The sequence below is a fragment of the Silurus meridionalis genome, chromosome 10, assembly GCF_014805685.1.
Source record: "Silurus meridionalis isolate SWU-2019-XX chromosome 10, ASM1480568v1, whole genome shotgun sequence".
Classification (NCBI taxonomy): Eukaryota; Metazoa; Chordata; class Actinopteri; order Siluriformes; family Siluridae; genus Silurus; species Silurus meridionalis.
Genome location: NC_060893.1, coordinates 16,556,733 through 16,574,507, shown reverse-complemented (window position 1 = coordinate 16,574,507; position 17,775 = coordinate 16,556,733). Strand labels below are relative to the sequence as shown.

The window sequence follows — 17,775 nt, the reverse complement described above, 5'->3', positions numbered from 1 at the left end:
AGGACGGAGGAAACCCGCCGCTCAGTAGCAACGTGAGTGTGAAAATGATTATTCAGGACCAGAATGACAACGCGCCTCAGATTCTGTATCCAGTACAAACTGGTGGCTCTGTGGTGGCTGAAATGGTGCCTCGTTCAGCAGATGTGGGATATCTGGTCACTAAAGTGGTGGCTGTGGATGTGGACTCTGGACAGAATGCCTGGCTCTCATATAAACTACACAAAGCGACAGACAGGGCGCTGTTTGAAGTGGGCTTACAGAATGGAGAAATCAGAACTGTGCCAAGTCACTGATAAAGATGCTGTGAAACAGAAGCTCACTGTTGTAGTGGAGGACAACGGACAGCCTTCTCGTTCAGCTACAGTCAATGTTAACGTGGTGGTGGCGGACACTTTCCCTGAAGTGCTCTCCGAGTTCACTGACTTTACGCACGACAAGGAATATAACGAGAACCTGACTTTATATCTAGTCCTGGCCTTGGCTGTAGTTTCATTTCTCTTTATCGTGTCCATCATAGCTATAGTGTCAGTAAAATGCTACAGATGGAGACGTGAGCGGATGTTTTATAAATCCGGTGCCAATCTGCCAGTTATTCCGTATTATCCACCTCTTTACGCAGATGTAGGAGGAACAGGAACTTTACAGCATGTGTACAATTATGACGCTTACAGAACCACTGACTCTAGAAAGAGTGATCTGAAATACACCAGACATCCTACTGAGAGCATCATTAGTGTGGACAGCTCTGGAACACAAACACTTACGCATGCGCAGAAGATGAAACCTGACGATTATGATCAGGTGAGAGATACTTCTAAAGTCCACAGTACGACGACTTCCTTTTTTTGTCCTTTTGTAGTATCAACTAAATAATTGTATATTTTTATATAAATGTCCTATTTCCAGTCGCATTATTATTGATTGCCTTTTCTCTTGATACATTCGTATAGTTTCAAATATGATAAAATAATCCAAATAAATGATACAAATAAATATTGAAGTCATGATTTGGAAATATTTCTAAAAAAGTCATTGTTAGTTCTATAATTAAATATAAGACAGGATCTTATCAGTAGTTATTTATCAACACTTGAAATTATATATTCGGTTTTTATTTTATTCAGAAAAAACGTGTTCTGGAAAATAATACGTATTTTAACATACAGTGAGCCCATATCGTGATATTGTCACAACACTTAATCTATTGATTGATGTTAATTTACACGAATTTACTTCTTTTTTCGTGTCTGTATTAATTGCGAGATTAAATTTCGTGGCTATATCACGAATTGCTACCGTGAGACTGTGTTGCACCAGTAGCTCATGTACATCCGAGAGCAGATGTGTTGTAATGTTTTCCTAGAGCTCTGAGTGACGCTGTTGGTCAGCGTGTGCAGCTATAAACGTTGCTTTATAAATCCTCCTCTGTATTACGACTGTACAGGATTTCTGTTCACTTTTGACTGTCTGTCGGTTGAACAAGTATAGTGGAAGATCTCCTTTAATCTTAAAATATATTTTTGTTTTATTCTGATTTCAGTTGTCTAAATACATTTTGGCTTTGAAGTATATATATTTGTATAAGATGACTGGTCGTTGCTTTTTCCATGATCGGATAAAAGGCTCTAGTATCAGCGTTTCGACATGGCTGACAATGCATATGGTTGGAGTAGCTTTTTTCATATCCCTTGCGCATGGACAGGTCCGTTATTCTATTCCCGAGGAGATGAACAAGGGATCACTGGTGGGAAATATTGTTCAAGATCTCGGGTTGGATGTAAAGAGACTGAAATCTGGCAGAGCTCGGATCTTTACGGAGGACAGTCGTGAGTACATCAGTCTGAATGTGGACAAAGGCACTCTGATAGTGAGAGAGAGGATAGATAGAGAGGAGCTGTGCGCTCAAGTGTCTCCATGCTCTTTACATTTTCAGATCATTCTGGATAATCCAGTAGAGCTGCATCAAGTTGATGTTGAAATAGTGGATATAAACGACCATGCTCCTGCTTTTAACAGAAAAGAAATCAATGTTGAAATATCAGAAACTGCTGCCTCTGGGTCGCCGTTTTTGTTAGACAATGCGTATGATCCGGATGTTGGATTGAACACACTGCAGAGATACACCCTTAATCCAATAAAACATTTCACATTGAAGGAATTATATCGTAGCGATGGTACCAAATATGTTGCGATGGTATTAAAAACACATTTAGACAGAGAGGTTCAGGAAGAGCATAATTTAATATTGACAGCATTTGATGGTGGAAATCCTCAGAAATCTGGAACAGTTAAGATAACTGTCACTGTTCTTGATGCAAATGATAATTCTCCTGTGTTCAGTCAGCCAATATACCGAGTGTCTTTATCAGAAAATATTCCAAAAGACAGTTTAGTAGTGACAGTCAGTGCAACTGACAAGGACAAAGGATCTTACGGCGAGGTCACATATTCATTTTCACAAAGCACCGGAAAAGAAAACATAAATTTGTTCAGTATCGATTCAGACACTGGTGAAATTCACTTAAAAGGATTCTTAGATTTTGAAAAATCTAAACAGTACGAAATAGATGTTGAAGCAATTGATAGTGGTGGGTTAATTAATACTAGTAAAGTGCTGGTTGAAATTGTTGACGTTAATGATAATGCTCCTGTTATCAGTGTAATCTCGTTTTCTAACCCAATGCCGGAAGATTCCCCTTCTGACACTCTTGTAGCGATGCTGAATATTAAAGACATAGACAGTGGAAAGAATGGACAAATAAAATGCTCAGTGAATTCAGATCTGCCATTTCGCATTAAAGCCACATCCTCTAATTTCTATAGTTTAGTGACGGAACGTATTTTAGATCGTGAAATGTTTTCTGAATACAATATAACGATCACAGCTACAGATGAAGGATCTCCATCTTTATCTACAAATAAAACACTGAGGCTTAAAATATCGGATGTGAACGACAACGCCCCTGTGTTCCAGTGTCACTCATACACCGCTTATGTGATGGAAAATAATTCACCTGGAGTTTCTATATTTTCAGTAACAGCTACAGACAGAGACTCTGCTAATAATGCGCGCATTTCTTATTTTTTAGATGATATTAATGTCAACGGAGTTTCTGCTTCGTCTTATATTTCTGTTAACGCAGAGAGCGGGGAGATTCTTGCTATTCGATCTTTTGATTTCGAGCAAACAAAAGAGTTCAACATTCGCGTAAAAGCGCAGGACGGAGGAAACCCGCCGCTCAGTAGCAACGTGAGTGTGAAAATGATTATTCAGGACCAGAATGACAACGCGCCTCAGATTCTGTATCCAGTACAAACTGGTGGCTCTGTGGTGGCTGAAATGGTGCCTCGTTCAGCAGATGTGGGATATCTGGTCACTAAAGTGGTGGCTGTGGATGTGGACTCTGGACAGAATGCCTGGCTCTCATATAAACTACACAAAGCGACAGACAGGGCGCTGTTTGAAGTGGGCTTACAGAATGGGGAAATCAGAACTGTGCGCCAAGTCACTGATAAAGATGCTGTGAAACAGAAGCTCACTGTTGTAGTGGAGGACAACGGACAGCCTTCTCGTTCAGCTACAGTCAATGTTAACGTGGTGGTGGCGGACACTTTCCCTGAAGTGCTCTCCGAGTTCACTGACTTTACGCACGACAAGGAATATAACGAGAACCTGACTTTATATCTAGTCCTGTCCTTGGCTGTAGTTTCATTTCTCTTCATCGTGTCCATCATAGCTATAGTGTCAGTGAAATTCTACAGATGGAGACGTGAGCGGATGTTTTACAAATCCGGTGCCAATCTGCCAGTTATTCCGTATTATCCACCTCTTTACGCAGATGTAGGAGGAACAGGAACTTTACAGCATATGTACAATTATGATGCTTACAGAACCACTGACTCTAGAAAGAGTGATCTGAAATACACTAGACCTCCTACTGAGAGCTTCATTAGTCTGGGCAGCTCTGGAACACAAACACTTACGCATGCGCAGAAGATGAAACCTGCCGATTATGATCAGGTGAGATGTTCTGCTGAAAAAAGATACAATGATGGCATTTTGGCAGACGCCCTTATCCAGAGCGACTAACATTTATCTCACTCATCCAGCTGAGCAGCTATGTGTTTATGGACTTTGCTCAGCTGCCCAGGAGTGGCAGCTTTGTGTTGCTGAGATCACAACCTTTAGATCTAAAGTCCAATGTTCTAACAGCTACTCTTCCACCAAAGTAAAGAAAGTAGTCAATATTTTCAAAACCATTTTTTAATGCATACAACTTATTTATTATTGACGTGTTTTGAACATTGCTCATTGGATTGATTTTTTTCTTTCCATAAATTAGTAAAAATATAAATAATGATTTAATGTAGACAGCAATTTAACTTGAAATGCATGACCGATAGGTTTGTTGCTGGAGGAAATAAATTATTTAATTATATCTGTAACACTCGAAGTGATCATTCAGTTTCAGTTTTATTCAGGTAAAGAATGTCCTGTACAACAGTAATTATATTCCAGTTTTTCTCAGTTGCTTTGGAGCATTTCTAAGTTCAGAAATTAAATTCTCAAAAATATTTGATCAACCTTCTCATCATTTTGTCACTTGGGCACATCATAAAAGCTTTACTATGATCAAATTGCGAATGCTTTAGTACATTTATTTCATCGATTGTGTACAATTGTCTTCTGTTTTCTACATTATCAGTTGTTTATTTCATGTTGATCAAAATATATTTTACTAGTTTCACCTAAATAGTATTAAACCCCCAAACATTTAGGCATCAGCTCACTGCATAAGTCATTGAATGCAAAAAGGTTAAACCATTTGTCATCATCTGTCATCTAAATTTTTTATTAATATTTTTTGTAAATGTGATCTGAATTGATGAATTGTGCAGATGAATATTGAATGTCACCAATGAAGGTGAGTGAGCGGGCATCAGATCAATCAAAGTTCAACTAGTTCTCAAAAGTAGGTCTAATGTGAATCTCTTTAACCTTCATGAGCGTATACAGACAGAGCGAAATCACAGAATTACAATTTCTGAAAACGGACTTACAACCAAGAAATGAACGAAGACTAGTACAATGCAGTAAAAGTGTGAATCCTGTCCTGTCTCATGCAATCAATATAAATCTAATATGCAGTCAAATAAAAAAATTGTGTTGCTAAAATTCATAAATGCCATACAGAAGAAATTCAGCCTTGTGCATTTTCAATCATTGTAATTCAAAACTTTGTTTATATCAGGAAATACTCATACTGACAATATCACTAAACATTTTGACTATCTTGTTTGTGAACAATGACAAAAAGACTTGTTATTCTGAAGGCAATGATATGCACATTGACACAAATACAGTTGAGAGATAAACTAATGCTTTTGCAAAAAAATTAAATGTATTGTGCTGCTTGTACAAATTGTTTTCAGAATGTACTTACTGGCTTGCAAATATTAAGTATAATTTGAGAAATGCCAAACTGTAAAATAAGTAAGTATTTTTTTTTTTTAATTGATATAATTATTTTCGTAAAGATTGGCCAGGCAGAGGGACCCAGCTGAGTAGGATGTGCTGCAAGTTAGAGCAATAAAAGATGCAGATGGAAATGTGTTGACTAGGAGAGGGTGTTGAAGATGTAGGGAGTATTTTTAGCATGCTGATGATTGAGGAAAATGAGAGAGAGAGGGTTGAATGTTGTGGAGATGGTGAAACAGGAAGTGAATAGAATTAGTAAGGAGGAAGTGAGAGAAGCGATTAAGAGGATTAAGATTGGAAAGTAGGTAGGACCAGATGCCATCCCAGTAGAAACATGGAGATGTTTAGGAGAGATGTAGTGGAGTTTTTAAAAAGATTGTTTAGCAAGAATTTAGAAGGTAAGAGGATGCCTGAGGAATAGAGAAGGAGTGTGCTGGTACCGATTTTATGAATAAAGGAGATGTGCAGACCTGCAGTAAGTACAGGGGAATAAATTTGATCAGTCACATTATGAAGTTATGGGAAAGAGTAGTGGAAGCCAGGCTGAGAGAAGAGGTGACCATCTGTGAGCATCAGTATGGTTTTATGGCTAGGAAGAGCACTACAAATGCATTGTTTGCTTTGAGAATGTTAATGGAGAAGTATAGAAATGGTCAGAAGGAGTTGCATTGTGTGTTTGTGGATTTAGAGAAAGCGTACGACAGGTTGTTAAGAGAGGAGTTGTGGTATTGTATGAGGAAGGCAGGTGTGACAGAAAAGTATGTGAGGGTGGTGCAGGACATGTATGAGGACAGTGTGAAGGCAGTAAAGTGTGCAGTAGGAACGACAGACTGGTTCAAGGTGAAGGTTGGATGGCGAAAAGGATCAGCTCTTAGACCTTTTCTGTTTGCATTTGTGATGGACAGGTTGACGGACAAGGTCAGACAGGAGTCTTCATGGATTGATGTTTGCGGTTGATATTGTGATTTGTGGTGAGAGTAGGGAGCAGGTGGAGGAGAGCATTGAGAGGTGAAGGTATGCACTGGAGGGAAGGGCAATGAAAGTCAGTAGGAGTAAGATAGAGTACATGTGTGTGAATGAGAGGGAGGGCAGTGAAGTGGTAAAATTGCAGGGAGAAGATGTGGAGAAGGTGGATGAGTTTAAGTACCTAGAGTCAACAGTGCGAAGTAATGGAAAGTGTGTTAAATAAGTGAAGAAAAGAATAGAGGCAGGGTGGAGTGGGTGGAGAAAAAAGGCAGGAGTGATTTGTAATAGGAGAGTATCTGCAAGAGTGAAAGTTTATAGGACTGTGGTGAGACTTGAGATGTTGTATGGTTTAGAGTCAGTGGCATTGACTAAAAGAAAGGAGGTGGAGCTGGAGATGGCAGAGTTGAAGATGTTGAGATTTTCATTGTGAGTGATGAAAATGGACAGGATTAGAAACAAGTTAATAACAAGTTCTAATTAGAGGGACACCACATGTAGGAAATTTTGGGGACAAAGTGCGAGAGGCCCGATTGAGATGGTTTGGACATGTGCAGAGGAGGGACATGGGGTATATCAGTAGGAGAATGCAAAGGATGGAGCCACCAGGAAGGAGGAAAAGAGGAAGGGAAAAGAGAAGGTTTATGAATGTGGTGAAGGAAGACATGCAGGTAGTTGGTTTGAAAGAGGCAGATGTAGAGAACAGACTAGTATGGAGATGGATGATCCGCTATGGGGACCCCTAATGGAAGCAGCCGAAATAAGTCTTGATATAATTCGTTGTAATGACTTTCTAGTTCTCTAAGAGACGCTGTTGGTCAACCCGTGCAAATTTTAAATGTTGTTTTTCAGTTCCTCCTCCGTAATACGACTCTGGCAAGACAGTATTTCGCTTCACTTGAGACTGTCTGTCGCTTAAACCAAGCATCGTGGAAATATTTTTCCAGCACTTCAACTATCGTTTTATTTTATTGTATTTAATGTTGATCTAACAGCCTAAATCCCTTTTGCTTCGGAATAATTGCAATATGGATTGTCGTTGTTTTTTACATGCCCGTGGAAAAGACACTGCTGTTCGGGTATCGACATGGCTGACAATATTTTTGCTTAAATTTGCTTTATTCATGGCCGTTGCGCGCGGGCAGGTCCGTTATTCTATTCCCGAGGAGATGAACAAGGGATCAGTGGTGGGAAATATTGTTCAGGATCTCGGGTTGGATGTAAAGAGACTGAAATCTGGCAGAGCTCGGATCTTTACGGAGGACAGTCGTGAGTACATCAGTCTGAATGTGGACAAAGGCACTCTGATAGTGAGAGAGAGGATAGATAGAGAGGAGCTGTGCGCTCAAGTGTCTCCATGCTCTTTACATTTTCAGATCATTCTGGATAATCCAGTAGAGATGCATCGAGTTGATATTGAAGTAGTGGATATAAATGATAATGCACCTGCTTTTAACAGAAAAGAAATCAGTTTTGAAATAGCGGAATCTGTTGCCTCTGGTGCTCGATTTTCTTTAGACAGCGCGCATGATCCGGATGTTGGACTGAATGCACTGCAGAGATACACCCTTAATCCCAGTGATCATTTTAGTTTAAAAGAATTATCTCGCAGCGACGGTAGCAAATATGTTCAGATGATTTTGAAAATACCTTTGGACAGAGAGGTTCAAGAGGAGCATAATTTAATTTTGACGGCATTTGATGGTGGAAATCCTCAGAAATCTGGAACAGTTAAGATAACTGTCACTGTTCTTGATGCAAATGACAATTCACCTGTGTTCAGTCAGCCAATATACCGAGTGTCTTTAGCAGAAAATATTCCAAAAGACAGTTTAGTAGTGACAGTCAGTGCTACTGATAAGGACAAAGGATCTAATGGTGAGGTCACATATTCACTTTCACAAAGCACCAGAAATGAAGCCATGGATTTGTTCAGTATTGATTCGGATAATGGAAAAATCATAGTAAAAGGTGATTTGGATTTTGAAAAATCTAACCAATATGAATTAAATGTCGAGGCGATGGACAGGGGCGGACAAGCTGATACCAGCAAAGTGCTAATTGAAATAACAGATGTTAATGATAATTTCCCTGTTATAAGTGTAATTTCATTTACCAACCCGATCCCGGAGGATTCTGTTCCCAACACAGTTATATCAATACTAAATATTAAAGATATCGACTCGGGAAACAATGGACAGATTAAATGTACAATTGACTCGAATCTGCCATTTCGCATCAAAGCCACGTCATCTAATTTCTATAGTTTAGTCACAGACCGTATTTTAGATCGGGAAATATTTTCTGAATACAATATAACGATCACAGCTACAGATGAAGGATCTCCATCTTTATCTACAAATAAAACACTGAGGCTTAAAATATCGGATGTGAACGACAACGCCCCTGTGTTCCAGCGTCACTCATACACCGCTTATGTGATGGAAAATAATTCACCTGGAGTTTCTATATTTTCAGTAACAGCTACAGACAGAGACTCTGGTAATAATGCGCGCATTTCTTATTTTTTAGAAGATCTTTCTGTCAACGGAGTTTCTGCTTCGTCTTATATTTCTGTTAACGCAGAGAGCGGGAGATTCTTGCTATTCGATCTTTTGATTTCGAGCAAACAAAAGAGTTCAACATTCGCGTAAAAGCGCAGGACGGAGAAACCCGCCGCTCAGTAGCAACGTGAGTGTGAAAATGATTATTCAGGACCAGAATGACAACGCCTCAGATTCTGTATCCAGTACAAACTGGTGGCTCTGTGGTGGCTGAAATGGTGCCTCGTTCAGCAGATGTGGGATATCTGGTCACTAAAGTGGTGGCTGTGGATGTGGACTCTGGACAGAATGCCTGGCTCTCATATAAACTACACAAAGCGACAGACAGGGCGCTGTTTGAAGTGGGCTTACAGAATGGAGAAATCAGAACTGTGCGCCAAGTCACTGATAAAGATGCTGTGAAACAGAAGCTTACTGTTGTAGTGGAGGACAACGGACAGCCTTCTCGTTCAGCTACAGTCAATGTTAACGTGGTGGTGGCGGACACTTTCCCTGAAGTGCTCTCCGAGTTCACTGACTTTACGCACGACAAGGAATATAACGAGAACCTGACTTTATATCTAGTCCTGGCCTTGGCTGTAGTTTCATTTCTCTTCATCGTGTCCATCATAGCTATAGTGTCAGTGAAATGCTACAGATGGAGACGTGAGCGGATGTTTTATAAATCCGGTGCCAATCTGCCAGTTATTCCGTATTATCCACCTCTTTACGCAGATGTAGGAGGAACAGGAACTTTACAGCATATGTACAATTATGACGCTTACAGAACCACTGACTCTAGAAAGAGTGACCTGAAATACGCCAGACCTCCTACTGAGAGCATCATTAGTCTGGACAGCAGTGGAACACAGACGCTTATGCATGTGGAGGGAGTAAAAAACAGTGACTCTTATCAGGTGAGACCTATAAGAGTTATTTATAATTGAGATATTTTCAGAGGACAGTAAATCTATACCGCTATACACGCTGCATATTGACTATTTAAAAATATATACAACTTTAAATTTTATAGTATTTTCCTTTGAGAAGATATACTTAAATGGTTGCTAAAAGGTGAGGGGTGATATAATGTGTGTGTGTGTGTGTGTGTGTGTGTGTGTGTGTGTGTGTGTGTATATCTTCTTTTCTTCTTCTTCTTCTTCTTTTGGCTGCTCCCGTTTGGGGTCACCACAGCGGATCATCCTTCTCCACACTACCCTGTCCTCTACATCTGCTTTTTTTAATTAAACATTTGCATGTCTTCCCTCACCACATTCATTAACCTCCTCCTTGGCCTTTCTCTTTTCTTCCTTTTTGGCAGCTCCATCCTCAGCATTCTCCTATCGATTTTCCTGATCAAACTCCTCTGCACATGTCCAAACCATTTCAATCTAGCCTCCCTAACCTTGTCTCCAAAACATCCTACATGCGCTGTCGCTTTAATAAACTTGTTTTTAATCCTGTCTATCATCTTCGCTCCCAATGAAAATCTCAACATCTTCAACTCTGCTACCTCCAGCTCCACCTCTGTTTTTTAGTCCATGCCACTGTCTCTAAACCATACAACATTGCAGGTCTCACCACAGTCCTATAAACCTTCCCTTTGACTATTGCAGACACTCTTCTATCACAAATCACTCCTGCCACTCTTCACCCACTCCACACTGCCTGCACTCTTTTTTTTCACTCCTCTAACACCCTCTCCATTAATTTTGCTTTTTTTAATTTGCTTTCTCTAAATCCACAAACACAAGATGCAACTCCTTCTGACCTTCTTAATACTTCATCAACATTCTCAAATCAAATATTGCATCTGTGGTGCTCTTCCTCTGCAAGAATCAATACTGTTGCTCACAGATGGTCACCTCTTCTTTCAGCCTGGCTTCCACTACTCTTTCCCATAACTTCATTGTGTGGCTGATAACTTTATTCCGCTATAGTTACTGCTGGTCTGCATGTCTCCCTTATTCTTAAAAATTGGTACCAGCACACTCCTTCTCCATTCCTCAGGCATCCTCTCAAAAATTAAAATTGCAGTCTCTCCTAAACATCTTCTTGCTTCTACTGGTTTGTCATCTTGGCCAACCAAGTTTCCACTCTTCATCCTCTTAATAGCTGCTCTTACTTCCTCCTTACTAATCCTATCCACTTCCTGCTTTACCATCTTCACATCATCCATCAACCTTTCTCTTTCTCTCATCCGCATCCCTCAACCTTCTTAATACATTCTCCTCACTTGTCAACACATTTCCATCTGCATCCTTTACTGTCCGAACTTGTTGATGGATGATATATATATATATATATATATATATATATATATATATATATATATATATATATATATATATATATAATATTATATATATATTCACACGTAGGATATATATACACACTATATATATGCAGAAATTGCACAGAAAGCGATGGATATGTTTGCAGTGGTGATGGACAGGTTGACTGACGAGGTCAGACAGAAGTCTCTGTTGACTATGATGTTTGTGGATGATATTATGATTTGTGGTGAGAGTATGGAGCAGAAAATAGCCTGGAGATGTGGAATGAAAGTCAGTATAAGTAAGACAATGTACATGTGTGTAAATGAGAGGGAGGGCAGTGGAGTGGTGCAGTTGCAGGGAGAAAAAGTGGTAATGGTGGATGAGTTTAAGTACCTGGGGTCAACAGTGCAAAGTAATTGAGAATGTGTTAGAGAGGTGAAGAAAAAAAAATGAGTGCAGGCAGGGTGGAGTGGGTGGAGAAGAGTGGCAGGAGTGATTTGTGATATCAGGGTATCTGCAAGAGTGAAAGGGTAAGTTTATAGGACTGTGGTGAGACCTGCTACAGTATGTTTTATGGTTTAGAAACCATGGCAAAAAGACAGGCGGTGGACCTGGAGGTGGCAGAGATGAAGATGCTAAGATTTTAATTAGGACTGACAAGGATGGACTGGGTTAGAAACGAGTTTTGTAGACAAGGTGAGGGAGGTGAGATTGAGATGGTTTGGACCTGTGCAGAGGAGGGACATGGGGTATATCATTAGAAGAATGCTGAGGATGGAGCTTCCAGGAAGGATGAAAAGAGGAAGACCAAGGAGAACGTTTATGAATGTGGTGAGGGAAGACATGCAGGTGGTTGGGGTGAAAGAGGCAGATGTAGAGGAGACGGATGATCTGCTGTGGCGACCCCTAATGGGAGAAGCTGAAAGAAGAAGTAGAAGAAGATATATACATACACATGCACAGTGCATTCAGTGAACCCCCTTCACGTTTTTCAATTTTGTTATGTATTAGCCTGCTATTGCAATCTTTCGAATTGATTTTTACTCATTAATCTACACTCAGTACACTCATTGAAAACAGAAATATTGAAATATGGCGGTGCTTTATCACCATATGTAAAAAAAAAAAAAAAAATACTTTGACAATATGAGTATATCTGACAATCTACTTTTTCTTCAACTAATTTTACTAGTTATGATAGTATTGGAAACAATATATCTGAAATAATATATCATTTGACCATTTATAAGATCTATAGATTTTCTTATTCTTCTCTGGTTACTTAAATACATTTTAACCTCATTCTCTGCAGAAATGTATATATTTTGTGTAACTGCTTATTTTTAGCTATGAGTGTCGCTGTTGATCAGTGAAGTTCATTTTTCTGAAGTTTAAAAAAACCCAACACGTCTCTTATTGACATTTGCGCATGTCCACTGTCTTTGGATTCCATTTCAGTTGTACATCGCCTGGGTATAGGATTGCTTCTTATGCTCTTTTTCTTTATAAATACTATTTAATATATATATATTTCGGGCTATTCGTGAACAATTTTTTGCATATTGTACATTGATCTGGGTAAAGACTCGGTAACGCCGCTGCGTCATCATGGAGGAAAGCATTTTTGTCTCATGGGGTTCCTGTATGGTTTTTCTCTGTTTGCACTTGCTCAATGCCGCATCCGGGCAGGTCCGTTATTCCGTGTCTGAAGAAATGTCTCCTGGTGCTTTAGTCGGAGATGTTGTGAAGGATCTGGGTCTGGAGCCTAAGCGGCTGCTTGAGGGAAAAGCTCGTATCTTCGCTGCGAGCGGGCGCGACTATTTGCAGTTGGACAGGGAGAAGGGACATATCACTGTAAAGGAGAGAATGGACCGGGAGACTCTGTGCTCTTCTTCAACGTCTACGTGTAGCATCAGCTTCGAAATCATTGTAGAAAACCCGATCGAGCTCTACAGGGTCATAGTGGAAATATTAGACGTGAACGATAACAGTCCTGCGTTTCCACGAGGGGAAATGAAATTAGAGATCAGTGAATCAGCGTCTGTCGGCGCGCGCTTTGCTCTGGACAGAGCTCTCGATCCCGACCTGGGAATCAACAGCATCCAGAGCTATTCAATTGATCCTGCTGAGCATTTTACACTGAAAACCCAGAGTCGAGCAGGTAGTGGGAAAAATGTCGAGCTTGTTTTACAGACGCCGTTAGACAGAGAAAAAGAAGAACATTTGTATCTAACAGTAACCGCTATGGATGGAGGCAACCCTAAACGCTCTGGCACTGTAAACATTTATGTCGTTGTTTTAGATAGTAACGACAACGCCCCCGTGTTTCAAACAAGCTCTTATAGAGTATCTGCTCCTGAATCCACAAAAAAGGGGGAGTTGTTGATTAAAGTTAACGCCACTGACGCAGATACGGAATCAAATGGGCAAATTGGCTATTATTTTGAACATACAACACCTAAAATCAGAGAGCTTTTTACAATCAATGAATCCACTGGCGAGATAAGGCTGTCTGGAGAGATGGACTTTGAGGACACGGCCGTTCATGAATTTAAAATCCAGGCAAAGGACCAGGGAGGTTTAGCCGACTCGTGTGAGGTTGTGATTGAAGTAACTGATGTGAATGATAATGTGCCTAAAATTGCCCTAATGTCCTTTTCCAACACATTGCCCGAAAACTCTCCTCCAGGTACTGTAGTAGCAGTGATCAACGTACAAGACGGGGACTCGGAGGAAAATGGAAAGGTCACATGCTGGATTATTGGTAATCTCCCATTCAGAACCGAATCGTCTCTGTCCAATTACTACAGCATAGTGACAGACTCCAGCTTAGACAGAGAGCAAACTGCGGAATATAATATCACAATCATGGCAAAAGATGGCGGTCTTCCGGCGCTGTCCAGCACAAAAACACTGCTAGTAAAGGTATCTGATATAAACGACAATTCTCCACGTTTTGAACGGGAAACATACGATTCGCACATCCCTGAGAATAATTCACCTTCTTTAATTTTACTCAGCGTGAAAGCTTATGATGAGGACCTGGGCGCCAACGCACGTGTTTCCTACTTTATTGTCGACAAAGATGTGAACGGCAGACCAGCATTATCGTTAGTTTCGATTGATTCTGACAATGGCAGAATTTATGCGATTAACTCATTAGATTATGAGCAAATTAAGTCGTTCAGCGTTACTATTAGGGCGCAAGATGGTGGTTCACCTTCTATGAGTAGCAACGCAACCGTCAATTTTTTTATTCAGGACCAAAATGACAATACTCCTCAGATTCTGTATCCAGTACAAACTGGTGGCTCTGTGGTGGCTGAAATGGTGCCTCGTTCAGCAGATGTGGGATATCTGGTCACTAAAGTGGTGGCTGTGGATGTGGACTCTGGACAGAATGCCTGGCTCTCATATAAACTACACAAAGCGACAGACAGGGCGCTGTTTGAAGTGGGCTTACAGAATGGAGAAATCAGAACTGTGCGCCAAGTCACTGATAAAGATGCTGTGAAACAGAAGCTCACTGTTGTAGTGGAGGACAACGGACAGCCTTCTCGTTCAGCTACAGTCAATGTTAACGTGGTGGTGGCGGACACTTTCCTGAAGTGCTCTCCGAGTTTACCAATTTTAAACAAGACACAGAATACAATGACAATCTGACTTTATATCTAGTCCTGGCCTTGGCTGTAGTTTCATTTCTCTTCATCGTGTCCATCATAGCTATAGTGTCAGTGAAATGCTACAGATGGAGACGTGAGAGGATGTTTTATAAATCCGGTGCCAATCTGCCAGTTATTCCGTATTATCCACCTCTTTACGCAGATGTAGGAGGAATGGGCAGTTTAAAAAAAACCTTCAACTATGAGATGTACGGAACCGCTGACTCTAGAAAGAGCAATATTAAATTTGTTCCATCTTCCACTCAGAGTCTTGTGAATGTTGACCTAGGAAACACAAGAACTGTGCCAAGACAAACCAAGCATTTCACTAATCCAGATGTTAATGCTGAGGTGAGAACCTTACCATATTTTCTATGAATGAAAGTTGTAAGTTTAAATTATTAACTGTGGCAAGTCGGATTAAAAGGTAGATCTAATAAGAGAGAGAAGCTGTGTGTGTGTGTGTGTGTGTGTGTGTGTGTGTGTGTGTGTGTGTCTGTGTGTGTGTGTGTGTGTGTGTGTGTGTGTGTGTGTGTGTGAGAGAGAGAGAGAAATGTGAGTTCAGATCACTTTTCAGTCATGCTCACGTTATTAGGATAAATAAGGCATTTTAACCCAATTTTAAATGTAAAGCCTGGTATCTTGTAAAATGTAGCAGGAAACTGGAAATTGCAATTAGGCTAATAATGTTGATGGTGCCTTTGTGTGTGTAGTTGCTTGTGTTTATTTCCCGTTACACCACAAGCTTCTACTTTGAACTCACCCAGATGTGCTTTGTTGCTTGGTGATTTGTGGAGACAGTGGTACATGTGGTAGACAGATGTGGAGGTAATTTTCTACAGGAAGAAACAATGTTGGTTATTTTGTGTGTTCACACTGGCTTTTATTAGTGTTATAAAGTGGATGTACACATGTTTTTTCCGTGTGTGTGTGTGTGTGTGTGTGTGTGTGTGTGTGTGTGTGTGTGTGAGAACTTGTGCATTCCGAGCTTTGAACTTTTTCACATCTGTTTTATTTTAGCCAGCTTCTGTACTGTACAGGTACAGTATCTACATCCAATAGCAAGATAAATGTTTATGGCACAAGCGACATTCTCTATTAAATCATAGATGTAAATAGTGTTACACTTCTTATTCAGTCGCCATGGCTTGCTCATCAGGGATAAATGCACACCATTCACCTTGACTGTTGATTTCTGTAAAGCTGCTTTGAGACAATATCTGTTGTGAAAAGCACTATACAAATAAACCTGACTTGACTTGACTTATTAAACCGGAATTCACTAATCAGATCCTACTGAAAAATATATATGCCAACACTTCCTTTGTAACTAGATTTAATAAATGTTTTTGTTGTGCATTTCTAGAGATATTTTGAGGGGTTTAATGTAAACACGGTCTGCTTTTTATAATGCATGACTGGGTTGGTGGTGGGGTTGTTGCTGTTGGTGGTGCAGTGTGTGATTCAGGAGGGCAAGGCAGGAGTAAGGCTGATCAGTAATCTAAACATAGTTAATCCCTATATATCTTCAGCAAAATAAGTAAGAAAGTCAAACTGCAAGAAAACTGTATTAATCAGGAACAAAATCCTCCACATATAGAGTCACATTTCACTGCATGTCGTACTCTGTATGTATGTGTATGTGACAAATAAAATTTGATTTGATTTGATTTTTAATAGTCTTTATTTGTCACATATACATTACAGCACAGTGAAATTATTTTCATCTTGGCGATCCCCGGTCTTGTATTTCCAACCTTACGATCAGTAACACAGTGCCTTAACCACTGAACTACCACTCTCACACCATATATTCTGTGCAGCAATTTGCACATACATCATATATAGATATACAATATTTGTTTATATTGTCCAGAATGTCTTGCTGTTTTATTTGCTGGGTTTTTAATTATTTAATTTGACTCTATATTTGAGTTTTCTGGCCCTGTTTCTTATGTTTATTGTACTTAAGGCTATTTTATATAGTTAGAGTTAGTCAGAGTTGATTTCAGAATTATATAATTTACTCTTATGTTGCTCAGTGTGAATTTGTAAATGATATTTCAGTTTTTGTCTTTGTTTTATTGAGCAAGTTGATAATACTACAAGCACATAGCACATGGTGTGAAGTATAATTCTGTTTTGCATCATGCAATTCCACTGCAGCATGTGCATGGATGGATGGATGGATGGATTTGATGAAACTAGGTCATGGTTATTTGTACCTTAAACATCAAATTATTGCTGATGCACAGAGAGGAATAATAACGTTTATTATTTTTTTAATAAGATGGTAATGTATTGCTGTTTATTCTTTGAAGAGGAGGAGTGGTGCTTTTCCAGCATTTATTTTACTCTTCATCCATCCTCCCTTCCCCCTCTTCAGCTGCATCACCCTGCATTCTTTGTGCTGTACTGTGTGTGTCCAACTGCTCCTTCTTCAATATCGAGAAAAACAGACAAAACACATTACCTTTTTGCATCAGCTCAAACTAATAATCTCTCATGTGCAAAATAATTTCCACACTTCTCACAACAAGGTGGTCATGAAATAATTCATACAAAATGTTAACGTTTGGCAGGGGATTAATGTTGATACCTTACATCTTCAGTGATGAATGATGATAATGAAACATACTCATTTAAAATTTTATTTTGAGGATTACAATTTGAGTTGCCCTGATACATAGGCCTGAGCACGATGTGCTTTTCTGTGCTGCATGGATACCTTTTACCTCAACCCTAGCTCAGTTTCATCCTTAGAGGGAGGTGTCACCATAGAAACAAGCTGGCTCATGTGTAGCCTGTACCATCATGTCACAGGCCACAGGGGGGCAGTGAGAAACTCA

General features: G+C 39.8%; 2 protein-coding genes across 14 annotated transcripts in view; both read left to right on the top strand.

The window, feature by feature from the left end:
- Nucleotides 1-17,775, top strand: part of LOC124392413 (protocadherin gamma-A11-like) — a 145,865-nt gene that overhangs the window by 103,630 nt on the left and 24,460 nt on the right. Inside the window, exon 2 of one of the 13 annotated variants that reach the window (XM_046859433.1) lies at nt 1,703-4,021. The exons of 10 other annotated variants lie outside the window; for them this stretch is intronic. In XM_046859433.1, the coding sequence (XP_046715389.1) occupies nt 1,703-4,021 (2,319 nt within the window). Of the gene's footprint in view, nt 1-1,434; nt 4,022-17,775 lie in introns of those variants that run through there. 2 more of the 13 variants (XM_046859429.1, XM_046859437.1) reach the window with 2 other exon arrangements.
- LOC124392423 (protocadherin gamma-A12-like) lies at nt 12,162-15,057 on the top strand. Its single transcript, XM_046859457.1, has one exon. The coding sequence runs from the start codon at nt 12,873-12,875 to the stop codon at nt 14,925-14,927; it is 2,055 nt and encodes a 684-aa protein (XP_046715413.1). The 5' UTR covers nt 12,162-12,872; the 3' UTR covers nt 14,928-15,057.

Excerpts from the sequence above, each read along its gene's own strand:
- LOC124392423 (XM_046859457.1), top strand. The coding sequence starts at position 12,873 with ATGGAGGAAAGCATTTTTGTCTCATGGGGTTCCTGTATGGTTTTTCTC.